General features: G+C 37.4%; 5 protein-coding genes across 12 annotated transcripts in view; 2 read left to right on the forward strand and 3 right to left on the reverse strand.

Annotated features, from left to right (window-relative positions):
* Positions 1–1,146, reverse strand: part of LOC113208133 (myosin-9-like) — a 48,438-nt gene extending 47,292 nt beyond the window's left edge. The window contains exon 1 of the mRNA XM_052265144.1: positions 1,006–1,146. The gene's annotated coding sequence lies outside the window, so the exon portion shown is untranslated. The remainder of the gene's footprint in view (positions 1–1,005) is intronic.
* Positions 1,147–1,504: 358 nt separating this feature from the next.
* LOC113208145 (serine/threonine-protein kinase VRK1) lies at positions 1,505–9,855 on the forward strand. Of its 7 annotated transcripts, none has more exons than XM_026425021.2 (13): positions 1,505–1,794; positions 2,646–2,751; positions 3,628–3,820; positions 3,897–3,952; positions 4,050–4,119; positions 4,204–4,400; positions 4,490–4,721; positions 4,801–4,980; positions 5,058–5,239; positions 5,319–5,542; positions 5,614–5,862; positions 5,944–6,320; positions 6,407–9,855. In XM_026425021.2, exons 3-13 carry the CDS (start codon positions 3,640–3,642, stop codon positions 6,499–6,501), a joined length of 2,043 nt encoding a protein of 680 aa, XP_026280806.1. In that variant the 5' UTR covers positions 1,505–1,794; positions 2,646–2,751; positions 3,628–3,639; the 3' UTR covers positions 6,502–9,855. The 7 variants fall into 7 exon arrangements, with proteins under 7 accessions (XP_026280806.1, XP_026280804.1, XP_026280803.1 ...); XM_026425018.2 differs by having other exon boundaries at positions 1,506–1,862; positions 5,941–6,320; XM_026425017.2 differs by having other exon boundaries at positions 1,506–1,794; positions 5,941–6,320.
* A 602-nt stretch (positions 9,856–10,457) lies between these two features.
* On the reverse strand, positions 10,458–20,040 carry LOC113208144 (uncharacterized). 2 transcript variants are annotated; one of them, XM_026425015.2, is made up of 17 exons: positions 19,849–20,040; positions 19,215–19,261; positions 18,876–19,119; positions 18,605–18,740; positions 18,387–18,491; positions 17,963–18,127; positions 16,390–17,792; positions 16,197–16,290; positions 13,033–15,609; positions 12,604–12,912; positions 12,381–12,522; positions 12,083–12,296; positions 11,822–12,008; positions 11,563–11,745; positions 11,297–11,464; positions 11,113–11,214; positions 10,458–10,977 (listed from the first exon to the last, which is right to left on the reverse strand). In XM_026425015.2, the coding sequence occupies exons 1-17, from the start codon at positions 19,897–19,899 to the stop codon at positions 10,748–10,750; spliced, it is 6,357 nt and encodes a 2,118-aa protein (XP_026280800.1). In that variant the 5' UTR covers positions 19,900–20,040; the 3' UTR covers positions 10,458–10,747. The 2 variants fall into 2 exon arrangements, with proteins under 2 accessions (XP_026280800.1, XP_026280799.1); XM_026425014.2 differs by having other exon boundaries at positions 16,390–17,795.
* A 242-nt stretch (positions 20,041–20,282) lies between these two features.
* Positions 20,283–22,388, forward strand: LOC113208142 (serine--tRNA ligase, mitochondrial). Its single transcript, XM_026425012.2, has 5 exons — positions 20,283–20,517; positions 20,642–21,314; positions 21,390–21,592; positions 21,724–21,894; positions 21,993–22,388. Exons 2-5 carry the CDS (start codon positions 20,670–20,672, stop codon positions 22,330–22,332), a joined length of 1,359 nt encoding a protein of 452 aa, XP_026280797.1. The 5' UTR covers positions 20,283–20,517; positions 20,642–20,669; the 3' UTR covers positions 22,333–22,388.
* Positions 22,389–22,487: 99 nt separating this feature from the next.
* Positions 22,488–25,132, reverse strand: LOC113208143 (PI-PLC X domain-containing protein 3). The gene is made up of 5 exons (XM_026425013.2): positions 24,737–25,132; positions 24,444–24,618; positions 24,150–24,342; positions 23,816–24,068; positions 22,488–23,739 (listed from the first exon to the last, which is right to left on the reverse strand). Exons 1-5 carry the CDS (start codon positions 24,867–24,869, stop codon positions 23,438–23,440), a joined length of 1,056 nt encoding a protein of 351 aa, XP_026280798.1. The 5' UTR covers positions 24,870–25,132; the 3' UTR covers positions 22,488–23,437.
* Positions 25,133–25,425: the final 293 nt, after the last annotated feature.

A 25,425-nucleotide genomic window follows, 5' to 3' on the forward strand; every position in this document is an offset into this window, starting at 1 on the left:
TTTAATTTTTATGGAACAAAATTAAGGTATCCTGTTGGAGTTGGTGGCCACCAAAATGACAAAATTTTACTTTTGACTTCACCTGACGTCATTTGGACAAAATATATCCAGGGCATATCATCTTGAGTCCCACGTGGCCGTTGGCCACCTGGTGGTCAGGTTTTGCTGGAAACTACCACCCCTCTAATTTGCTCTGGGACTCAACATTTTAATCTTCTTATATAGCTGTTTACTCAACCCAAGGGAGAAGGAAGTCATGGAACAAGTTGCAGGTACATCAATATGATAATTGACATTTAATCCACATCAATGGCCCCAAAATGACTTTAGATTTGTGACCCTGTTCTGCTTCAGTCATTACTCAACTTTAAATTTCAAGTGAGGGACAAAATGATAGTGAAGTGAACTTGATTCTTTAGAAACAGAAGCTTAGAAAAGTTGAAGTTGACTTATCCCCTTCTGGACTATTGACAATTTTGCTCACCAAGTATAGTCTTGGCACACTATATGTCCAGTAGTTCACTGATTAATCAAAATAGACGTCCAAATCAGCTAGGTTTACTTTGCAGCAAAAATTGTTTCTTGACCCTTTTTATATATTAGGTTTCTTCCTTCTTCTATCCCACATGCGACAAAATAAGATAGATCACATGGTCAATTTAGTTTTACGAGGCCAGGGAAGTTATCCCGTCATTTGTTTGGAGTGCACTGGTTAGTTGATTGATAACCAATCAGATTAATACGGCGTGGCTTCAACTTCACCAGCTTTTACGGGACTACATCGACCATTTAAGTGTAAAGAAAACCAAAGGTAAATAATAGACCGGGGTAAACAAACAGTGCGAGGTGACAAGACAATAAAGGATAAAGGCACACAGTGGCGAATGTTCCTAGAGGATCCAAGTTCTAATAGATGATGATGAAAACTGGTCTCACTTTCTACATGTACAGTACTGTACCACATAATCACTTCAAATTACATTGCTGTTTCTTTATCGTACTTACAGGTCGGGTAAATCCTCATTTCCTCAGCCTCAGTTGTCATCACGTAATCTTGAATCGGTCTGCTGCTGGCTCGCATACACGGTGGTGACACGACACACATCACTCTAAACAATAAAATAACCAATAGCACTAGAGTGTTCCTTTAGAAAACGCACTTTAACACAGGTTCTGTCCTGCCCTGGCCAACAACAACATCAACAAAAACAAGAAAACAAGGAAGTTTCCCGCGCTTTCCGGCTTTCCTACTATTTACCGCTTCCGGCGGCAGCGGTGGGGTTCGACTTAACGTAACGCTGAACTTTTCATAATGGCTAGGAGCGGCAACTAGCCTAGTGAAACTGAAGAAAATTTTGGACCTGGACCGGTTGCAGTCACATTTTAAACAGAATGATTAGTAGCTGTCATTTCCCCTCAAAGCGTGTCAAGACCATCGTATTCGATGCAAATTTGTTCTAGGTCCAGATCTGGTTCCGGTCCGGTTTCGACACTTCCTCCTTTCCTTCTTCGTTTGCTCTTGCTCTGGGTTTAATTTGGAACGGCTGAAACTCCCACTGATTTATCATTTCCAGAATTGAAAATATATTTAAGCCGTTCTAAGAGTGCGCTCGATTGTTAGTGTAGTCTTTTAGCTGAAAGTTCTCCCATTATTTATTTTAATTTCTCATACTACGTGAACTACTAACGTAAAAATATTGAAGTTTGGCAACGCTGGACGGTAGATAGTAGATGTTCTCAAAGGAAGAAATTGGCAATGATTGTTATGTAGACAAGCTGTTTAATGCACTGTTTGTGAGTACTTCTGCATTGTTTTCAAATTCACGGCTTGGCCATTTAATCGACATTTACTGAAGTATCATGTACGTACAACCATAGTCTGTAGATCCTGTGCACATTTTAATTCCGGACTGGAAATGACAAGGCCTACGTGCGGGCGTTCAACTTAGTGCTGGAAGTCAGATCCTTTGGGCTCAACAACCATAAATAGGTCTGATTCTCACATTGCGAACACTTTTTCACGTTACTCTAACAACAGTTGTTACATGGGGACCTGCAAATATACCAATCGAAAATACATATCGGAGGTCATACCCTTCTAACTACCATCAAAATGGTGGGTGTTTGGAATGGAAAGTTTGGGTTGGGATAGGGAGGCGGTTTGTTTTGTGTGGAGCGGAATGGTTTTGAAGGTTCGTGTGCTGCAGGTGCTCCCTGAGGAAATTATTAAATCTGCCTAGACCATTGCCTCGAGTTCGATTTGTGCCCCGTCGTAATAGGTTTCCCCGGAAATTTGATGCGTGTTTGATGCCCGAGGCAGCCACGGCTGTTCTGATCCAGTTTCAGTTTAAAGCATAGACTTATCTCAAGTTTGATGTGCATGTGTTTGTTGTATTTCTTTTTCTATTTTTTTTGGGGGGAGGAGGTCTGCTCAACGACCTAGGCCACAGTTTGTTTGAAGTACAGGTTATTTTTTACTATGAATTCACCCCTGCGCCAATACTGTTTATAATCTGAGTTTTGCTATAGGGAGCAGACAACTGGGGTTGATCTGCAAACTCGAATTCTAGCTGTTTACGGGATAAGCATAATTGATGATTTCCATGGTCAGTCTTCTGAAGTGTCTCCATCTCTCCTCTCAACAGACTGTTCTGGTGGAGATTGCTTTGCAACCATAGTGGACCAACGTGGTGACAGATCATTCGTTGTTTGGATTCTTATGTCATTTCATCAGCCATACTTTTCTTTACAGTAAGTATGCAATTTGGCCATGACAAGTTCTGACACAATCAATACGTACATGTATCTGCCATTTTTTTTCTAGTGTATCACACTATTATCTATTGAGTACGGAATGCCTTTGAAATACTTAAAGTCAATTGTCACAAACCAAATGAAATTATTATTTGCAGTGTCATTTGGTTTTGTATAATCCCATTACAAATTATTGGTTTATGTTTTCACTTTTCCTCTCTTTACTGGTCTACATTGTGAAATACTCAGTTAAATTAATTGTATTGAATCTGGTAGATTATTTCTTATTTATGATATGTGCATGATTTTAGAATATTTTTCAACAATCAGTTTTTTGTGGGTGTTTCTAACCTTATAATGAACAATTTGCTCTAACTTGGTTCCACATTCTTCCACATTTCTTCTTAAGTTGTCAAAATTATACTTTAAATCACATCATCCATGAACTCTCTACTCTCTACTCTTATGTAACCCTAAATTGACCCTGTAGTGCATACTCTATTTAAATTAAGTTTAAATTTGACTCTTGATTTCTTTTAGTGTGTACGTGTCCTTGAAATATCAGGCTGAAAATGTTTTTCTGAGTAGAGTTTCACATTTCTCCCAAGGGCCTTGGCTAGATTTTTGAAACCAAACCTTGGGGAGAGAGAGAGACTATTCTTTTGTTTGTTAACCTTTAAGGTGACATTGTCTTTCATGGTTGTTGCTTCTATTGTAACATGACTCAAGAGTGTCTGTAGGGAGTCAGTGGGATGGGAGCTACTCGGTTTTATTTTAAGCTGACAGTCCACAGAACACTTTCCTGCTGTCAGAGCAAGTGAGGAGTAAGGTTTGCAAAGTTCACAGTAATTAATAATCTGTATAATTTTACAGTGATAAGAGAAGATGCCTAGGAAAGCTGCATCTTCTGCTGTAACAAGTCCACCACCTGAGCCCCGATTTGCTCCAAATGGATATCGGCTTCCTGATCCTATTAGAGAAGGGGAGATATTTACTGATGTCACCAAAAAACAGTGGCGGCTTGGCCGTTCAATTGGCTTGGGTGGCTTTGGAGAAATTTATCTAGGTAAGAAGATATTTTTCAATCCAAGTACCATGTTTCATTGTTGCACTATGCATCATTTGTTTTACTTTTTCTACAGCTTCTGACGACATCAAGAAACCTGCAGGTATAGATTCTAAACATGTTATCAAAGTGGTAAGTTGTATTAGTCCATCATGATTTTTGCATCTTATTGTATCTTGTGTGTTATGGGCCCAAATGAGGGTTTTTATTGTCTTGTTTTTTTTTCCAGGAGCCTCACAAAAATGGCCCGTTATTTGTTGAAATGAACTTTTATTTGCGAGTTGCAAAATCTGAAATGAGTAAGTGAGAATTCCCTATGCCTGTAAGTCTATTGTTATCCACTTCTTATATTTATTCTGGCTATTATTTTTTATTTGTAACAGTTGAAAAGTGGATGAAGGAACGCAGAATGAAGCAGTTAGGTATGCCATGTTATTGTGGGTCAGGATCTCACACCTATAAAGGTGAAAGATATAGGTTTCTTGTTTTGCCACGCTTTGGAAATGACCTTCACAAACTTTTTGAAAAGCATGGTCGTCGCTTTCATCTTCGCACTGCCCTTTCTATTGGAATTCAAATTGTAAGTGTTTTTATCTTCCAAACGTTTAACAAAGTTTCGCTATCAAAATACTTAATTATATTTTATAACTTTGTTTTCCACCATTTTAGCTTGATATTTTGGAGTACATTCATTCTCATGGATATAGTCATTCAGACATCAAAGATTCAAACCTTCTACTAGGCTTTGGTGCAAGTCAAAATGGACACATCTACTTATTGGACTATGGTTTAGCTTCAAAATACGTCGATCGCATTGGTCAACATAAAGAATATCGCCAAGATGATCGGAGGGCGCATGATGGTACCATTGAATACACTTCCAGAGATGCCCATTTTGGAGGTAAACAAGCCACTTGCACAGCTGTAATTATTTTGTTAATTACTGTTATGACTACACTTCTTATGTGGCTATGTTGCAGCTCACTCACGTCGTGGCGACATGGAAATTTTAGCCTACAATATGCTACAGTGGGTTTGTAGCAGGCTGCCCTGGGAGGATGATTTAAGTGATCCCGAGAAAGTTGCTGAGCAGAAACGGGAGTGTATGGATAACATTCCCCACTTTCTCCGCTTATGTTTTCCAAATGATGATGCTCCATGTAAGTTATCGTCATACCTTACTATCATCTTGCCTTCTCATTACTTATTAACCTGAAACGTAATTTATGTGTTTTAGCTGTCCTTGAATGGTACCTAAAGTATGTTGGTGGCTTAAAATTTGACTCTAAACCAGACTATGCCTTGTGCAAGCAAATGTTTCGTAAGGAAATTCGTAAGTTGGGATCCTCTTACAGTGGAGTCATCACATTTGATTCTGCACCCTCTCTCCCCAAAGTTGTAAAGGCTAAAGATAGAAAGGTATGTTTTAACTTTTTATTCTTCATTGGCTTTGTTACATGAACCTTCAGATTCATTTATATTACATCCTTAATTTTAGCGGAAAGCATCTGAAGAGCCAGAGAATGTTGGTAAAAGAAATCCTAGGAAGATAGCTCGCAGTAGTGCAAGACAACCATGTGCTCAACAGAACAGCAACAGATTGACTAGAGGTTCTCAACCAACCCAACCAGTGTTACGTTCCCAAGAACCATTTAGTTGGGAGAAAGTCCTTCTAAGTGATCCTGAGAAGCAGTTCAGAGTTCAAGCTGAGAGACTGAAAAAGTAATTATTGTTTCAGAAAAACAGTCTAAATCAATAGCCTTTTGTACTAACATTGACTTTTCTGGTTTTAGGAATAAATTGAAAAGAAGTAGACTCATAAGTGCAACTGCTCTCCTTGAAGAGACAGGAAGTCTTGATCCTGTTAGTAACCTTGTTAAAGATTCCTTGTTATCACCTGCCACCGCTCTTCAGCTGGCTACTGATGCTGAAAGTCTTAAAAATCCTACACCAGCCATGTTGGAGCAGATTGCTAGGATGCGTATGAAGAAAGGGAATGCAAGTCCTACAAACAGCTTAAGAGGAAAATCTAAAAGTGACAGGTATTTTCCAATGACATACTACCAATTACTAGCAATCAATGAATTGAGAAAGTTTCATGCACATTTCTTTGTCCACAGTAGCCGTTGTAGCAGCCCTGTTGACAACCCAAACATGTTGACGCCTGCAATGGAAAATGTCATTCGGCGTAGGGAAGGCAACTTCTTAAATTTCCAATATGCAGAAAGTGACGAAAGTTCTAGTGAAAGTTATGCACCTCCGTATGTACCTCCATACCATATGAAATTAACTCAAGGGCGCTGCACTAGATTAGGTCTACGCAATAGACCAGCCTTAAACAGAAATCCTGTCAGAAGACAGTCCTGTGACTCAGATAGTAATCAGAGTGATAGTATCGATTATGTCAATCCTGTAATAGTTTCTAACAAAAGAAAGCGCAGAGCACCCTCCAAACTTTCTCCTCGCAAAAACAAGCTGCCCTCAAAACAATTATCAACCAGTAAGTTGTATAAACTACATATTTGAATAAACGATCAAGTCTAAATAGCTACAGTTTTGTAACCCACTTGTTTGTCTCATTTTCAGGTGAGAATATAGCTGCTAGAAAGAAAAGCAATGCTATTAGCAAGAAGTATCTCACAAGGTTTCGCAATCTTCGCAATTCAACACTTAAAGGATAAGAAAATTACAAAGCTATGTAAATGTTCCTCATCAGTTATCGCACCACATGACGATTTCTCATAAAGCTAAAGATTTCTATGTTGGTATCAATTACCTAAGTTTTTGACAACCCTACTGTGCCAGCCTACCTTCCAGGTTTCATGCATTTTTTCCCCCTTTGACTTTTTCTTTTTTGGCCCCTTTTTCTTCTGTTTTTTCATGGTATAAAATAATTACCTTACATTGTAGATTTTTGTTTTGTTTTTTCTACTAACAATTTTCTTTTTTAAAATTTTTTGTGCAATGTGTTTATTTTGAAATATTACTATTCTCTTTGTACATCTTATAATTACTTTCATTGCTCTACAATTTATGGTTGTGGAACTTATCAAGGTAAGTTTTAGCCAATGTAAATTTTCCTTGATAGCATTGTTTTGTTTATTTCATTTTTAAAAAATTGGTAATTTGGTTTGAAATGCACTTTCATCCAAAAACATCAGCCTTGTCTAGGCACTCTTAATAGGCCTTTTGGCCATGCTGAAGAAGTTAAATCATGTGTAGTTCTTGCCTGTTCTACTGAAAGGTAAAACAGCCCCCGACTCATATACAAAGTTAAATTTACAGTAGTTTCTTTATTGTTAAATTTGATTTAGTTTTTTTCTCCTGTCCCTGCTCTATTGGGACTTAAAATATTTACATATTTGTCCATGTAAGTAATATTTGTGATTTATAAGGGGGAGGAGGTGAGAATGACAAAGTGGCTTGTTCAACAAGTATGATTGTCATTCTCTCATCCTCAACCTGTGATGCAAATTAAGACGGCTTTTAAGCTGTTTCCTTAACAATGCATGACTGAGGGGATTAACTCCAGAGCTCATCTGTTAGACTTTTGACTGTATTTCCTGTCTGTTATCTGACAGAACAGCTGGTCCACCATTCCCGAGACTGAGTTTGCTAGCTGAGTGTTAACGGGAGTAGATCATTGTTTTTCTTTATTTCTTTTGAGACTGAATATAAGGTGGTTGAGGGTTTTGTCAGTGCTTCATTGCAAATGTTCTTTTTTTTCTTTTTTTTTTAAATCTCTAGCTTGTCCTAAGCTTTTGCCCTCTTGTCATCTTTTAGATTGAGGTATTTTTTATTAAAAACAAGAAAACTAGAAATAGGTTCATAGTAGCTTTGGGGTCCATTTCTAATGGTGCCACTTTAAGTGCCTCTGTTGGGTGAACTAAGCAAATGTTAAAGGGCCTTTTTGATGAGGTCGGTATGCTTTAGATTATTATTGTAATGGAAGTACATAGTACGAAAGAGATAGGGAAGATTGCCATTGTCTTGAAACAACTCTTTTAAAATATACTTCAGTTCAGGATTTTAAGAATGAACCCTGTGTAATCTACATTAATGACAATGTTAAGACTGAATATAGAATAATATCTGAATCTGAATGTTGTCTGTGCTTAAAACACACAAAACATCTTTCAGAAAATTTGTGTTCAGTTACAGTGGTTAAGCCTGCAGCTTCTCATTGTATTCTGATGCATGTTCAAACTTTCCTTCAGCCAGGGGCTTATGTACCATCTTGTTTTCTTACCCTTAGCACACCTGTGTTCATTTCAACCTTTGGGCAGGTGTTTTCTGTCCATTTTCTGGTGTTTTGGGATATCAAGGTTCCATGTTACCTAACTAGGCACATCTCCATTAAATTCTCACAGCTAATGAGCTGTAATGTTTCCTCCTCCTTTTTTTTGTGATGTATTTTAGAACAAGTTAACATTAAATGTATCTATCCATTTATTATAGTAACTTTTTAGAAAATTGATAAGTTCAAGTTTGGTTTAGATTGAGCTAATGCTGGTCTCAGAAAAGAAAGGGGTGCAAGGTGTTTTTGCATCTCTTCCATATTAAATTTCCGCCGTATAAGCCGACCCGCGTTTCTGGATATGTCAAAATGTCATTAAAGTCACAAGTTGCTGTTTGAGGCTCTCGAAATCGGTCAAAAAAATGTCGGCTCCTACAGCGGAAACTACGGTACGTCTTGGCGTAGCCTTAATAGTTCTGTGTATTTTTATTTGTCCAATTATAAGGAAATAAGTATAATTGTACAAACTGAAAAGTTATATTCCTGGTGTATATGCATTTCTTTTAGCCTTCAAAGCCTTTATTTAAAGAATTTATCTCTATTTGAGTTGTATTACTCCATCAGAAATTAAAATGGTTATTGATTTATTTATTGAAAAAAAATACATAGTTACTGAATTATGAAGAAGAATTTCTCTAAGAATTATAATGGAACAAACGTGTGGTGAGATTATATAGAAAGTAGTGGACAGCATTCTTTATAGCTAGTCATTCAAATCAATGCTATAGGCTTCATAACATTTCTATCTTTCCCTGATCTAAGGCATTCAAATATTCCCATTTTGTGGTTGATGCCATCTACAGATTGTACCTTTAGTTTGTTGTGTGTTGGTTTCACGTACTTAGTTAATGAATCACATGTTGGTCAGGATTCTGCGTTCAGCTACTGTGAAAAATAATTGGAGCATTCTATCAGTCCACATTTTAAATCTAATTCATCTCCAACATTTGTGCAGTATAAAGCTGGAATTGAGCGTACATAAATTTAACTTACCAGTATTATGTTCCTTACATCAGAAGACATGGCGGTCTACAGCCCTACATACTTTTTACTTTTGTTCTATTTTGTCATTCATGTCTTTTAACTTCCGAACTCATGTCACTCTTTGACGTAGAGAATTGGCGTATGCTAAAGCAGTTTCCTCCAAATCTGTATTTTTTTATAAAATGTGATGTGAAAAAAGAGAAAGAAACAACTGGGAACAAGCACTGTTGAGTGCTGCTCTTTGAGACACCTTGTTTGAATAGTTGGTGTAAATGTTACCATTGTTGCTCTGGTATATACGGTTGGACCGTAACATATATGCAGTTTGCAATATGTTTGTGTACCCTGGAGTCCTCAACAGTTGCATTTTTTAGCCGACAGTAATTTTAATCCCTTGTTACTAACATCAATCTTGTTCTTTTTTTCTTGTTTTTCATATCACATTTAAATGGAGTGTGGCTGTGAGAAATTCCTCAAAATACACATTGAATTCAAAAACAAACATTAACTATTAAGAGAAAAGGTATATTGTTGGTGCTAATCTTGTCTAGCACACCAGTGACATAGTTTGCTGGTCTTTATTTGTCTGGCCATTTTGTACAAACCTGTGCTACACTTGTAGTTGGTACCAGACCAGCTTGTCAGATCAGATTGATTTTTCTTGAACCCTGTGTTTTCATACTTGCTCGCTACTGTAGGCCTAACTGTGTAAGAGTATACTTCAATAAAATGTTATGAGTTACCCATTCATTAATTGTGGTATCCTGTTCACTGTATCAAATTTGAAGGAAAGAAGATAACCCTGGAACTTTGCAATGGGAAGTTAATAGTGTCATGAACTGAAACATTAGGGATTCAATGACGATAGGTGAAGACCATTAGGATATGCATCACGGAGGACTTTGCTGAATGTGGCCCTGGCATTAATCTGTTTTTGAACTTTTGGCCAATATCCCTACTGTGCTCGTCGGACTTTAGTCGAAAATAGAAAGACCACCAGCTCGCCGCCTCATGAAAGCACAAGCACTCCTGAGGCCCGCGGGAGGGAAAAGAGCCGGTAGAGACGGTATTGGCTTGGCGTCTGTTTAAAAGATAATGGGATGGGCCGGGCAGCATCCACTCTTTACCAGTCTAATTCTCGTACCGCCGTGCGCCGTGCCAACACAGATGAGTTACGTCCTTCCTTTCCCATGGGCCGGGTACTGCATTTTCTCCCGCAAAACCTGGAGCTAGTTTGAGCAAGTTTGTGGGTTTTCAACTGTGTCGTGCGCGCTGCGGTCGGTTCATCTACGTCACGTAACCCGTTGGATTGAGATGGCGCTGTAACAACTTGTTGCTTGACAATTAAACAATGCCTTTAAAATTTGACAAATAATTTTAATTATCTTAAACAAAAGAGATCACATCAATCACATAAAGCTTGGAACACATACTGTTGCACAATGGGGTGAAGGTCAGCACATTTTAATGCACTAATAATGATGGTGGGAAAACAATGGCTTTTTTCATTGAATTAAAAAAAAATGAAACAGTACTTTATGTATAAGCCATAAAAACAAACATAATAAGGTAAGGACATGATTAGGAAGCCTATGTTAAAATTTAAAATCTTTTTGATGACTATGTTGACTGTTTTTGAAAAGCATTTACTCTTCCCCCAATTTGGGACGTTGGTTTAATCGACTTTGCCACCAAGACCGTGGACGACTTCCACTGTTGATGATTGAAGAGAGATACTGAAGTAGACGCAATGAGTAGCCTTTTGATGAACCGTGGCTGGGATTCCATAAAAGTAACGAGTGAGCCACAGACTCAATGTCATGTTTAGAGAGAAGAGCCAAGCCAATCGCAATAACCTCCTGCATTTGAACTGTTACTGAAACAAATAGATTAAAATGTTACACACACAATATCATCTCAGCTTGATTTAGAGGTAATACTATTCTTTCCTGACAGATATATCGTAGCTTAAATTAATCCAAATAACTTGAGGTCAAAACACAAAACTTACATGATCTATTATCCTTCTGAAGAAGTTCACCTGTTAGGAGTTTCAACACAGATTGTGACGTATCGCCATTTCGTTCAGGAGGCAGAGCTCTCAGAATAGAACCTGAAACAAAAATTTAAGTAAGTTGGCATGGTAAAACTAATTATATTACTCAAGTGTAAACAGTGCATAAATTTTTACTAACACATGGTCCAGATAACTCGTTCTCCAGCTACATCATCAAGCAATCTGGCCTGCCATTTTGCCAGTGCTGGCAAGAAGTTCCCACTAATAACATTCTTCATAGTCCATTGTTCTTCTTCGCGCTTGGCAAGCAGTACCATTGCTGCCACATTTGTATCAAGTTTTCCATCTGTGCAAGAAAATAGAACTGTTGGTCTCCACAAGTTCTCAAACTAAACACAAAATGTAGGTTTTCAATATGTACAAAAATATACATAGTTTGCTTACCAATCAAACTAGAAAATATCCTTGATGATAATAATGTTGAATTAATGCTAGTGGATTGTAGCCCTGTGCATCTCAACATACGTTTCAACCAGCTATTGTCAAATTTGTTTGACTGTTGGACTCCAGGTGGTTTTTCAACATGACATTTGAGTAAATGAAGCATGACTTGAGCATTCGGGCATGCTAAGAAAAATAAAAGATAGTAAATTATATTTATTCAGAACATGAAGAAAACTAAATTCAGCAAATGTAAGCATACCTTTCTCAAAATTGGGATTAATAGGAAACAAATGAGGCCATACGTCCATTACAACTTTGACAACATCATAAGATCGACCTCTTAGGGTATAAAGAGCATCCCAACAAAATATAAGAGCTTCAGATCGCAAACATAAAACACGACAAATTGAGGCATAGAAACTTGAGCACCACTGTAATCGCGGTCCCTAAAATCAGAATGAAAAATTAGTTGAAATACACTCCACTAAAGATTGATATAGTTTCAAAACAAATAACAAACCTCCGGAGCTTTTCCGAGTCTAAACATCCGATACTCTAAGAGTCTCAGAATTTCATGAGGCAACTGTTTTAGATGCTGATGTTGAAAAGAAAGCTGAAGAACTAGAGTCAATAGCTGCTGCTGTACAGGTGTAAGTGGTGGCGCAAACACTTCTTGCTTTCCACTGCGTAAAGGAGGTGTATCATAGTCGTCATCCATCATCTTAACAACATCCCTAAATTGACAAAATTAAGATAATTAAAAAAGCAAAGAAGCTTATTAACTACAGTAATATCAACTGGCTCACTTTTATACTTACCTAACTAAAACTATTAGCACATTTTCCAAATCCGGGTTAGAAAGAGCATCAATTGCTCTTTGTAATACATCAGGTGTAAATGATGTTGCAGCCACCAAATTCTTCAGGGTTTCCCGAACCAGTTGTTCCGTATTTTTTAGTCCTGTCGATTTTAATAAGAAATTGTATTAAAAAAATTCAATTTATATGTTATCATTAGAAAAGGTACCCTCTAGCTGCATACCATTTTTATTGTTACAATGAGGAGTCTCGCAAATCTGGCGATCATTTATAGCATATGCTAGTGGTCCTAGATTAGTTATGCAAAAATCAATATCATCAGTGATTAAGAAAGATGATTGCTGAATATCTTTCGTAATGAAAGTCTCCTCTGGTGGATTTTCTTCAACAAGTGCAGATGTTTTCTTTGGTCGTATGCTGCATTTTCTATTCTTAAGTGGTAGGGAGTTTTCAGTACACAGTAAGCGGTCCTCTGGTCTTACAAGTGGCTGAACTGAGGTTGTTTTCTTTACAGGTTTAACGGGGCCGAGAGCTGGAAAAAATGTATAATTGTAACAACCTAGTATTGTAATGAACATATGCTTGAAACATTATAATAGTAACAACAACAAAAAATAAGAAAATTGTTCCCTTGTAGAGTTGAATTACATACCTAATGAGCACCGAGCCACTGGGGTCTTCTGTCTGACAGAATTTACAGAGTTTAGTTCAATAAGTTGAGCAGTACGCCCTGATGCAGCGGCAGCCATCCTTACACTCTCTCTGCCTTTAAGCTTTTCTAGAATATCTGCTCGTAACTTTACTTGGTCATCTTTTGAAGCAGAGCCAGAATGAATCTTCTTCATTCTTTCATTGACCTGTGAACCATCCTCTGCCTCTTCACTACATCTGGATCCTCTGCTTGTTTGTGCTAAAGGATGAACTTTGCTCACTGAGGATCTCAGTCGCTGGAGCTTTGATGGTTTGCCAGAGGCAACTTTTGGCCGACCTTGTGAGACAGTGGGTAAAACCATTGTGTCATCAAAAACTGTACTTCTGCTTCCACTTCCTGAGGAGACTGTCCCACTCAGATCTCCCAAGTTTCTCTCCACAATATCAGTTGAAGTGAGATTCACTGACACACAATTGTCCCTGTGCTTTTCATGATGGGAATCATCATTAAAAATGACCTTGTCTTGTTCATTATCATCAGCTTCATAAGAAATAACAAGCCTATCATCGTCAGTGTCATCTATTTCGTCTGAGGACATTTTGGGACTTGACTGTTTGTGACGTTTTAATCTGTTTTCAGCCACCTTCACTTGGTCTTCTGCGGTCCTTTTAGTACCATTGCCTGCCTTTAAATTTGAATTCTTAATTTTCTTTTCAAAAGCATGAGAAATAGGAGATCTACTTTCACCGTTCCCTTTTGTTTCACTTCTAGTCAGGCTGATATCTGGTGTACTTAAGCTACTGGAAGTAAGCAATGGTTCTGAAAAATTTTCCTCAACCCTCAAGTTAAGGTTGTTGATTTCTCCCTCAGCTAAGTTACTCTTCAATTTTTGAGGGCCATTCAATGTTTCAGATTCATTACTAACAAAAACAGTTTCGCCCTTCACAAATTTTACATAACCCTTTTGGTATGAATATCTGCTTCCAGAGTCAAAGTTGTGTGCAACTCTTATTTTTTTAATTCTTGGAGATCGACGAATAGGGGCTCCAGTTTTGCCATCAGAGGCCTCACATTCTCCAACACTTGTACAACTGCTTTCACTTAGTGTTGACGCCCGCTTACGAGATGTCTTGCTCAAAGAGTTATCATTGTGTAAATGAAGAGAAGAGGTGGATTTGTGATTGTCATTCTTGATAGCACAGCCAATGTCTTCTTCTTCTTTGTTAGGAGTTCCCTCACATTCAATTTCTTTCCCACAACCAGTAGAAGTGGTTTTTAATGTCGCTGGACTATGAGTATTGTCAATTTCACAAAGCTTTCCTTCATCCGACGATAAGGAAGAATCAAATGAAGATGATTTTCCCTTGCCATCACTGTTATTTAAGCTCTTGGCTGTCCTGAGGCAACTGGAAGACGGCTCAATTTGGTTCTGTGACATAGAAAGTTGTGAATTTAACCCAAGTTCAGGGTTCTCATCAGAAGTTTGATTTTCAGTACTTTTGAACAAAGCTACTGGCGTTTCTGCACTGGTTCCAAGCTGTGAAAACGAGCATTTTTGTGATATTGAATGTTTAGAGGCATGATTCGGGCTCTCCAAGTTTTCATGAATCTGTCCTACTGAAACAATACCACAAAATTGTGTCTTTTTGTCATTAAATGTCTCTTCTGTGAATTTTATGTTTTTAATCTTCTTTGGTTTTATACGTTTCAGCCTCTTGACTTTGTATTTCTCAGATTTACCAGAGCTACACATTTTTTTCTCTAAATGTTTTGATTTGGCTAGTAAATGTAGATTCCTATGTTGCTGATTACATATTTCTGCAAACTCACAAAATTTGTACTGGCAAAATCTGTCTCTTTCATATTGAAACTCAGGTTCTCTTGAAGGAAAGCTCATACTGTGACAAGATTTTTTAAAAGCCATTTCCAGCATCTTCTTAATCTCTTTAACTAAGTTTTCATCTGTAACAACACTAGCTAAATCTCCTGAATCAAGGTCGAGTGCCTCCAAAGTTTGACGCAGCAATTTCACATCTTGTGACCATTCTGGTGGCTGCATTTTCTCTTCTAAATCTTGTGAAATTTCTTTGGGATTTAAGTTAACTTGTGTGCTTTTGTCCACAGTCACTGAACCACTAACCACATCTATTCCCTTTACTCTGATAGGACTAACAGCACTATCTTTGAAAACACCTCTCATAGGACTTGTTCCAGCACTGTTAGCACTTATTTTCAACGGACTTATGGCAACATCCTTCCTTAGCTCCTTGATTGGCATCACACCAACATCTCTGAAATTCTTCCTCATTGGACTAACAGCTTTGTCCATTCTGGACCATAGAGTAGAAATGCCAGATTCCTTGCTATGATTTCCTGATAAAAATGTAAAAGAACTATCTGGTGAACTTTGACCCTTGAACTTGGCAATAGGACTTGAAGCCACTGAGATGAGACAAATTTCTTCTGTGTTTGTAGCTGTGGATTTGACAGATCTTTCATTGGCTAGTTCACAAGGGTTTGATTCTTCGCTTGAAGGTGCATAATCAAGTTGTCCATTGCTTGCTGACAAGCTCTCATCTGTCACAAAACAAAAATTGACCAAGTGAAAACAAGGAGTTATGTGAAATAACAGAACAGGGTAGACGGGACACTATTACCGTATACACGTGAATTTAAGCTGCACCTTTGCCCCGATTTTTGGAGCTCTAAAAGTGGAGTGCGGCTTATATTCGTGTGCGGCTTAAATTCGCACCGAAAGTTAATTTTTTGACCAAAATCGCTCGTTTGATAATGGAAAGCCTGTGGTTCCGTGGAAAACTAACTGTGGCCGCTACGATCGCAGTTCTGCTGTCATGAGGGTGACTGGGAAGGGAGGGAACTACCGCGCAAGACATGTAAAACTGGTGAACGTGGGGCGGGGGGGTCACTCTGACAGCAAAAACAGCCAAACGGAACTAGACGGGACTGCACATGAATGACCCGTGCGACTCAGTCGCGTAGATTACTCATCTAGTGGCCGCGGCTTAATGTCGTAATGAAACGACTTTTCACGATTTGTCGGCTCCAAAACTGGGGTGCGGCTTATATTCGGGTGCTACTTAAATTCATATGTATATGGTGGTTAGATTCAAAAATATGTTGATCAGTGAAATGTATCTGCTTACCATCGAAACCACATGAATCATCAGAGAAGGGTAAAATTGGCTCAGTGGATTTCCACTCATCTAACATCGAGTCAAAGAAAGTTGATTCAGGATCCTGAATTTTAAAAAATGAAAATGTTTGAAAATTCATCACTTCTATTAAAACGCTTATTGACAGAAAAATAATTGTAATTTTCTTTTCAAGAAAACTTACCTTTGTATCTTCCATTACTTTGTAATTTTCATCAATCAGATTACTTGTAGATAAAGATTTTGAGGGAGAACGAGACGTTTCTGTACACAAAACAGGATCATAAGTTTCACCGTTTACAATTGATGAACTGGTACACTTTGGCTGGGTAGTTGAAGCCAACTCTAATTCGTTGTTTCTTGGTCTAGTATTCAGTTCCTCAAAGCTTCCATCACAGATTTGGACTGGATCTTGAGCTCTTTTAACAATGTTAGCCAAACTTTGACATAAGAGGTCGGATGATACACTAGAAGAGATGCCTGTAGTTGAGGTAGATTTCAGAAACAAATCACTGCTCTTTTGTGAGATTGAAAGGGCAACAAAATCTTTCAAAGGACTACTTCTGGGGCTTGTAAGACCTCGAACTGAGCTTTCCTCCTTGGTAGAAGGAAATTCTGAAGCATCCTGGTGTTTACTAACAGACTCAACATTTTCAGCTTTTTCTTCTTCTAATAGATGCTCAAGGGAAGGAACAGTAGATACCACAGAGCTTCTCAAATCTTGAGATGAGGTATCTTCCAATTGAGTAATTGAGAGATTTCTTTCCTCACTGATTTCCTCCAAGCCTTTGCTATTACTTTCTGATGACTGTTGAGCGAGTGGGGAACTATCAGAATCTTCTGAAGGATTTCCCTTCGGGCTTTTCGAGTGACATGAGTCATTTTGAAATCCAGTGGTGTGATCTTCTGAAATAAAACCTCTATTTTCATCTACTCGCTCAACAATTTTTAAGTTTCTTCCTTCCACCGTTTGAGCAAGATCAGAAGCAGCAGGAGCTTTCAAGGGACTGTTGATGGAAATTTCCAATTCTTGATGCAAGGTGTCTGAAGATTCCCTTTGAAAAATGATTTCTTCTAAATTCGGAACATTTGAAATTTGAGCATTGCTCTCTTCAGGCATTAGAGAATGTGCAAGGTTTTGAGCTGGACTAGCACAGGGAATTTTCAAACTTACATCTAATTCGTCAACTGGTTCAGACAACAATAAATCAGGAAGGGTTTCACTCGATTCCATAACAGGAGATAAATATTTTTCATCCTGAGATGCTGGCTTAGTCTGAATATTGCTATCAGTCTCATTAGAGACACACGTGTTCGTAAACTGTCCCAGAGGACTGCCAACCAAACCACTTGAATTGGGTACGTTTGTATTACAGGCAAAGTCATTTTTTGATGGACTTGGAGTTACTTTGCTGCCCCGGGAAGTACTGTTATCACAATTGGGCTTTAGGGGCAATGGACTTGTTAGATGAATACTACCAAGGTTCTGGACTTTCTGAATATCAGTGGACAAAAATGAGTCTTGTTTCATTGTTTGCTCGACATCCTCAAAGTCGTCATCACTATCAGAAGTTACATTCAAATCATCTGCTGCAAAAGAGAAATAAAAAATGAGACAGTCAAACTCAAAATTGTAGCTTCTCATTCTAATTTTTTCAGGAGTAATTCAATGTTCATCTTAGGAGTAGGACCATATTTCAGACAGTACATAAAATACACAGGTCATATATTAAATAAGGTGGCCTGACATCACTTACCAAGAGATGGATTTGCAAAATCTTCATCTTCCGAAAAAATGCCTGTATCTAAGCTCGGAGTGCCGTCCGGTGTCAAGGATGGGGAATTAAGTTCAACCTCTAATTTCCTCGCATCCACTTTGGCACTTATTCTATTTATTATTCTCTTTAATTTGGTGAGGTTTTCTGTTGGACACACAACAGTGAAGATACCAAAAGTTATCAAATGTTTCATACAATAGACCATATTTAATTGATTAAAAATAACACCCTATTCTCTGATTAATTTTTGTTTTAGATTCTAAAAATTGGAAGATGGGGTGCGGCTTAAAATCAAGTACCCAATTTGCAGGGATCTTTGGGAAGTTCTCCCTGTGACCCCCCTGTAAAATTTGGGGTGCAGCGTAAAATCAACTATATAAGTAAAATTACAAGCACAGCTTACCTTTACTTGGTTCAAGACCACCTTTAAATATCAGATGTAATTGTTCTTCAAGTTTCTCTAACTTCTTGGTATTCTGGCGATGTTCTTTAAATTTTACTCCATCCACTGTAGAACATAAAGGCACCAGATATATAATAATCAATAGATAAGATAATTGCAAATTTAAATAGAAAAATTTTCTGTAACATAGAACATTGGAATTGAGAAGCAAAGCTCACCTTGAATTTTAGCTAGTTCTGACTTTAAATTTTCTATTTCATTGCCATGGCGTTCTTCAGACTGTTTAGAAATTAAAACCAGCGAGGCCAGCTCATTTTCCTTTGATTGAAGTATGTCTTCCAATTGGCCTTTAGCCTGACAAGATAACAAAAATAAAATTACAAAAGGTTAATTCACAGGGGGTGGATAAGGAAAAATCTACATTCAAAATTGTGCATGCAATACTTCAATAAAGGTGGAAAGTCGAAAAATCAGATTGAAACATTTTACCTTAGTGAGAGAAATAAATTTCTCTTGTTCATTTTCAATATCCTTCAGGACTTCTTGGTATTTGGTGTCAGAAGAAACTAAGCGCAACTGGAACTCTGCAAGTTTTCTTTTGAGATTTTCTTCAGTTTTCCCAGCATCTTCGAGCTTATTTCTCACTTCTACCAGCTTCTTGGATTTACTCTCAAGGACTTTGGTGGATTTTTCATATGCTTTCTTTAAGGACAGCAAGTTCTTGATAATATCGCTGCAAAATTATTAAAGTAAAGTTAAAAGATCTGCTGCAATTCATGATACTAAATTAAAAGAAGACAAAAGAAAATTATATTTCTGACAACTTACTCATTCTTACAACATTTCTGCTTTAAGAGGTCAAACAGCTCCAATTTCTGAAATCACAAATATGGAAAAGATAAAAATTCAATAAAAATTGAAAGACACAGAACAATTAAGCTCTAACACGCATAAACCATGAATCTATCTCTCTCACACACACACACTCATGCACAAACATACATAAACAAAAAACACGAAGAATAGTATTGTTGCGTTTTTGGTAAATGAACGATTAAAGTGCAATCTTAAGAATAAAGTTAGGTTAGGAACATAACCTGAACAAAAACTGATCTTTGTAATGGGCGTATATTGATGCCCAGAGAATTGATATAACTCAAAATTGATAAAGTTCAAAGATGAAGTGACAATTTGGGGTAATATTACTTGAATGAAAGAAGCTTTAAGTAATGAAAGAGACAAGCGTGCTCCAAACGTACTATCAACGCTAGTCTTTAACCGGCAAGTGTTTACGCTAGACACTAGTTAATTCATGAAGCAACTTAAGAATGGAGTAGGCAGAAATGTCGATATATTTAAGAAAGGACGAAGTCCATGAACCTCAAGTCTTTTAAGTATCCTAGAGGGACATAAATGAACAACAAATCAAACACCAGTGGCACGCCGTCCGACAGAAACTTACCTTGTTTAAAGTTACACAGTTCTGGCAGTTGACAGACTCTCTCCAATCCATAGTGGTAGGTCATTAAGAGGCACAATTAGGAGTCTAATTACTCAAAAAACACAAAAATACAGCCAAAATCACATTTCGGCGGCAGATGCCGCAAAGCATCACACACACTCAAGCCCTCCAACTCCAAACAGTGGCTGGCTGCGCGTGTGTGTATGTATGTGAGGATTTTTCATAGTCATGGCTACCACTTCTTGAGAACTTGAGAACCTAAGTTAACAAAAATAACTAAAGAGTGGAAGCTGGTGGGAAGAATAGGAAAAACTGCATACACAGCTGCATTATTATTAAAAGAAAGTTTAAAGTGTAGTTTTCATGAGAGAAGCGAAGTGAAACTGTTTTTATTTTTGTTGCTATACATCCATTTTTCCTATGAGAAATTTAAACGTAAGTAAGATTCCAAGCAGAAGACATAGACAGACATGAGTAGAATCATTGTGTTGTGTTTACGTTTCTACCTACTGTCGTTAACTGGCTGTAGTTAAAAGAAATACTTGCTGAGAGCTGAACGTTGTACTAATTATTTTTACCGTGTTGCTGTTTTCATGATACGAAGTGATTTGTTGGTGACAAACATTATGATTATTCGATGCTTTGAAGAGATCCACATGACTTAACCTCGTAAACCAAAACTATTTGAAAATGTTTAATTTTTATTTTTAAATCGTGTTGTCCTGTAAATTCTATATCAAACGAAATTTTCTTATCAAAAACTTTCATGGTCTTTATCTTTTTCTCTCTATAGTAACACCATAGTTAGTGACAGGGTCATCATGTCTATTTGGGTGAAATCTCGACTTTCCAGTTTTGGAATTTATGCTTCATGTATGAAGTTGCCTCAGAGATATATCCTATCAAAAGCCAAGTCCCTCCAAGAAGATGATGAGAAAATCCTCAAGATACCAGAACCTCAGCTAGATATTGCTAGATACTGTGATCCCAGTAAAACTGAACATTTCAATAAGAACATTAAAATTCGTAAAGGTATTGGAAATATTCAGCGTATCATTGAACTGAATAATGAGCTCAAAGTCAAAACCAATGAAACTTTGAGAAGAGAATTAGTTCAAGAAGCATTAAAAATTCCTAATGATACTCATCCAGAACCCCAAAGCTATGGTAATGATGCTAAAGTTATAAAACATATTGGAACTCTCCCTGAGTTTGGCTTTGATCCCAAGCCATTTGACAAACTTATGGAAGGGACAAATCAATATCGCATGAAAGAACTAGCTCCTTTGGCTGGGCACAAAGCATATTACTTATGCAGGGAACTTGCTGATCTAGAACATGCCCTTATTCGTTATGTTGTTCAACGGCTTGTAAAGAATGGTTTTTCTTTGATATCTGTACCTGACATTTTGCATCATCAAATAATTGAATGTTGTGGTATACCAACAAGTGGACAAAGAAGCATTGTAAGTTTCACACTCGAAGCTTCACATAATTCACTATGCTATAACTATAGCTAATAATTATTTCCTGTTTCATAGGTGTACCGTTTGGATGGTGATAAACACTTAGCAAGTGCAGCAGAGGGGGAACTTTGTCTCTCAGGAACAGCTGAAATGGCTTTGGGTGGATTTCTCATGAACCAGATATTTGCTGATGAAAACCTCCCTAAAAGATATGTTGCAGTGAGCAGATGCTACCGAGCAGAAACTGCCCCTATAGCTTCCGAAAGGGGACTCTATAGGTAAGATATCTTTCTGCCATACCCAATTAGCTTTGAAATGCTTGTTATTATCATATTATATTAGATGGATAAATAAAATACTACATATCACATGTATGCCTAATGCCCAACACCCCACCGTTTTCCTCTAGGGTCCACCAGTTCACAAAAGTTGAAATGTTCGGAGCATCAACTAGTCATCAATCTGAAGATCTCCTTGAAGAGTTCCGGTCAATACAAGAAGAAATTTTCAGTTCACTTAATTTATATTTACAGGTGCTTGATATGCCTCCTCATGAATTAGGGGCTCCTGCTCACAGAAAGTATGACTTAAAGTGATGATTCTTCACTTATACTTCTCAGTAATGTTTTGCTTGAAACATCACAAAACATAATTTTAAAAAATTAACTTGTTTTATAGGTACGACATAGAAGCGTGGTTGCCTAGCCGGAGGGAATTCGGAGAGGTTTCTAGTTGCAGTAATTGCACAGACTATCAATCCAGAAGACTGAACATTCAATATACTACAAAAAATTCATCACTGAAGGAATTTGTGCACACTGTTAATGGTACTGCTTGCGCTATTCCTCGCTTAATCATGGCAATATGTGAAACTCATCAGCAAGAAGACGGATGCATAAGGATCCCCCCAGTATTGCGGCCATACATGTCTCAGAAAGATATAATTAAACCTACAAAAAATGTGACCAAGTTTGTTAAAAGATCTAAGATTTTAACAGATATAATTGATAAAGATTAATTTGTTGACCTCAAGACTTGTTCATTATTGAAATAAAAGTTTTTGGCCAAGGTTTAGTTCGAAGTCAAGTTGTGCTTTTCCTCTCCTTCCACTGAAGAAATAGTTCTAGCAGGGTGCTATTATGTACTAAAGTAAAAAACAAAAGAATCATACACTCCTATTGACAAATAGATTTATATTGATTACAACGGCAAAATGTGAAGGCACTTCATCCATAATATTTATGATACTGCACTGAGATCATGAAAGAAAATAAATGTATACATCACCAGAAGACATTTTTAAAAAAATGAGCTAGAGAGCACTATTTCAAAACCTAAGTTTTATGATGATAAATCACAGCCATGGCGCCAAGACCCAACAAAACACATGTGGAGGGGCTAACTTTAGTGCAACAATGAAGGTGCTTGGTGAGAGTGGGCTACTACCTAAAAGCCCCTGTCTTGAGTAGACAACAAAGATAAACAAAGGCTAGATCATAAAATAAATATATATGTAAATATATAAGGAGTAATGTCAACATTACCCATAACAGTTCCAAAAATAAAAAGCTTTGCCAAAATTAAATGGCGAGACTAGCTCTACTCACTAAGGAATGCAAAGGAACTCAAATGTAATCAAAACACATGATTACGTAAAACTGATATTCACAGTTTCCTTTATGCTTCACATATGTTCTGCATAACTACATACAATGTAAGTTACACAGTAACAGTAAGATACACAAGTTACACAGAAGCAAAACAAAAAACTCAGTTCTTTCATAAAAGTCTAAAATAAAGCTGCTTAAAATTATAATTTTTATCTGCCACAATTTATTTTTAAAACAACTTCAAATTTGTGAAAGATTCACACTGTTTATGATCATTACTAGGAATGCAAAAGAGAGTATCTTCTTTTCACAGGTAATTTTGAATGAATATAAAGGAAATTAGTCAAACAGTAAAATTTAAAAAAAACTCCCAAACAGGCATTCTTTGTAAGAGACTGAAGGGGTGCCAGGAACCCCCGACGAGAGTTTGCCCCCTTAAGAGACTAGCCTTGCCCTCCATCAAAAACATCTAGTAATAGAGGAAAATAAAAAAATAAAATTTAATTTACAACCTTAAGGTTGAGAATATGCATCAACAAACATGAAATCTATGTCGTTACCCCCCTGGATAGTTTTGTTGTGAACAAGCTTGCGGTTCAACAATACAACTGTTTTGACAAATGGAAATTTGGACGGATCAAAGTCAAAGTAGTCTGTAATTACAACATTAACACCTTTTCCCCCAGGGTGCTGCTGTTCCAGCCAAGAAATAATGGCATAATTGCAAGGAGCAGCACATCTATTGAGAAGATTTGAAAGGGGATGCTGCACAACAAACCAGGGAGTAGGTGTCAGTACACACTGAGTGACATACCCTGCAATTGAATAAAATTATCATATTTCAAATACAAATAACAAATGACTTTCCAATTTTGAAAATAATTGTCTTACCAGTAAAAGAAGAGCGGTGAGCAAGACCTCGTTTTAAGAATGAAATCATGTTTTGAACAGACGTAGTCTGTGGCCAGGGTGTGGGCCAAAATTTACTTGGCCACAGTCGCAAATCTTCATTATCTGTTGGACTACGGTAAATGAGAATTACTTGATATCCATTATCCGTCATCCATCTGAGAGAAATATTAGAAACATCCCCACATTTTGGTAAAGGACACAACATGTTTCCAAAGTGATCAAGCAGGAAGTTCTGAAACAATCATTTATAATATAGTAATATAAAAAATTAGAAAGATAACGAACAGAATATACTTTCCATGAATAAATTTACCTGAAGCTGTTTGTGATAAATGGAAGTAAAATCATAAAAATGTTGAATGTCAAGAACCACTATCTCCTGCTCATGGCTACTTAAGAAATTCTTTATAACACTGAATGGGTGAATTATCTCTTCTGCATACATCCCATGAACAAACTGTAAGGTGCCACTCGGCTTGTGGACCGCAATTCTCAGATCAAAGTACCTGATAGAAAACAATTTTCAAACAGAACTTACTTATGTGGGGGCAAATGGTAAGGAACATCTACTATCAACCTAAATGTAATTTTCTTACAAAATAATCACCTGATTCCTGATAGAAGTTGTTCTTCTGCTGTTCTATGCTGTGTAACACACCACTTGAAAACAAAAGGTCTCACAACAGGTCCAAAGAGTTTTCCTAAAGCCTTAACCACTGCTGTAGAATCTGGTGAGATCCCAGATGATCTTGATATACCACAACTCATTGAATCGTGAGTCCCTGCATGCAACAAAGATGTTCAAGATTTGTTTTACAAGTCTTAAGTGTATGTGTCAAGTGAAAAATCATTGAGATAGACATCAAGCGGTGCGATTCAAGAGGAAAGTGACCTTCGTACCTGGAATCGCCAGGTGATTGATTGGGATGCATTTCAGAGAGTCTGGAAGATCACCCATCCATCGTTCGAAATTGTTGGAAGACTTCATACTCTCATACCATTTAAACACATCTGATTCAGCGATGTTTAACATAGTATGAGGTATACCTCAAGGTTACTTTGTTGTTACTAAAAGTGAACACACAACAATCATCAGCGGAAAGAGAGACGAAAGAGAAGACAATGATGTGACACTTCTTCGTCGTCTGTCTGTCTGCAATGCAGTCAGTAAACAATAACAATGGGGTTGGCGGGTCGGCTGTCGGTGTCAGTTTCGTTTCCAAACCGCAGCAGCAGCACCTTCGACACGACACCCTTGCACCAATCTCAGAAATAAATAACCAAAATCAATGTTTGCTTAAATCGTGATGTTTCAGTGAATTAGGTAACTGAAAAAACAAGAACAACGCTTGGAATTATTTTGAATGGTGCGAAAATATTTAATCTCCATCCCCACTTTCTGTGTTGACCATTTGCCATTCGTTTACCATTTGCTGTGTTGGCAATCCTGCGTTTAGTCTGCGCCTAATTCAAACGTATGCGGAACTATCGCCTACGGGGGACGCATGAAAAGTCTCTCTTTGAATGAAGTTAGCGACATGTTGTTTAGCTATCCAAAATATCAGGATAATAAAGATTTAACTAAAATT

The sequence above is a fragment of the Frankliniella occidentalis genome, unplaced genomic scaffold (assembly GCF_000697945.3).
Source record: "Frankliniella occidentalis isolate FOCC.00 unplaced genomic scaffold, Focc_3.1 Scaffold2, whole genome shotgun sequence".
NCBI classification, from domain to species: domain Eukaryota; kingdom Metazoa; phylum Arthropoda; class Insecta; order Thysanoptera; family Thripidae; genus Frankliniella; species Frankliniella occidentalis.

Coding starts and splice junctions, on each gene's coding strand:
- LOC113208144 (XM_026425014.2), bottom strand. CDS start 19,899: ATGGATTGGAGAGAGTCTGTCAACTGCCAGAACTGTGTAACTTTAAAC. Junction 19,262..19,848: donor ACTGTGTAACTTTAAACAAG/GTAAGTTTCTGT, acceptor TTGTGATTTCAG/AAATTGGAGCTGTTTGACCT. Junction 16,291..16,389: donor AAGTAATGGAAGATACAAAG/GTAAGTTTTCTT, acceptor TTTAAAATTCAG/GATCCTGAATCAACTTTCTT.
- LOC113208143 (XM_026425013.2), bottom strand. CDS start 24,869: ATGTTAAACATCGCTGAATCAGATGTGTTTAAATGGTATGAGAGTATG. Junction 24,069..24,149: donor TTTATCACAAACAGCTTCAG/GTAAATTTATTC, acceptor TGATTGTTTCAG/AACTTCCTGCTTGATCACTT. Junction 23,740..23,815: donor TCACCGCTCTTCTTTTACTG/GTAAGACAATTA, acceptor ATTCAATTGCAG/GGTATGTCACTCAGTGTGTA.
- LOC113208142 (XM_026425012.2), top strand. CDS start 20,670: ATGTCTATTTGGGTGAAATCTCGACTTTCCAGTTTTGGAATTTATGCT. Junction 21,315..21,389: donor CAAGTGGACAAAGAAGCATT/GTAAGTTTCACA, acceptor CCTGTTTCATAG/GTGTACCGTTTGGATGGTGA. Junction 21,895..21,992: donor GGGGCTCCTGCTCACAGAAA/GTATGACTTAAA, acceptor CTTGTTTTATAG/GTACGACATAGAAGCGTGGT.
- LOC113208145 (XM_026425019.2), top strand. CDS start 3,640: ATGCCTAGGAAAGCTGCATCTTCTGCTGTAACAAGTCCACCACCTGAG. Junction 4,981..5,057: donor TCCAAATGATGATGCTCCAT/GTAAGTTATCGT, acceptor TATGTGTTTTAG/CTGTCCTTGAATGGTACCTA. Junction 6,321..6,406: donor CTCAAAACAATTATCAACCA/GTAAGTTGTATA, acceptor TCTCATTTTCAG/GTGAGAATATAGCTGCTAGA.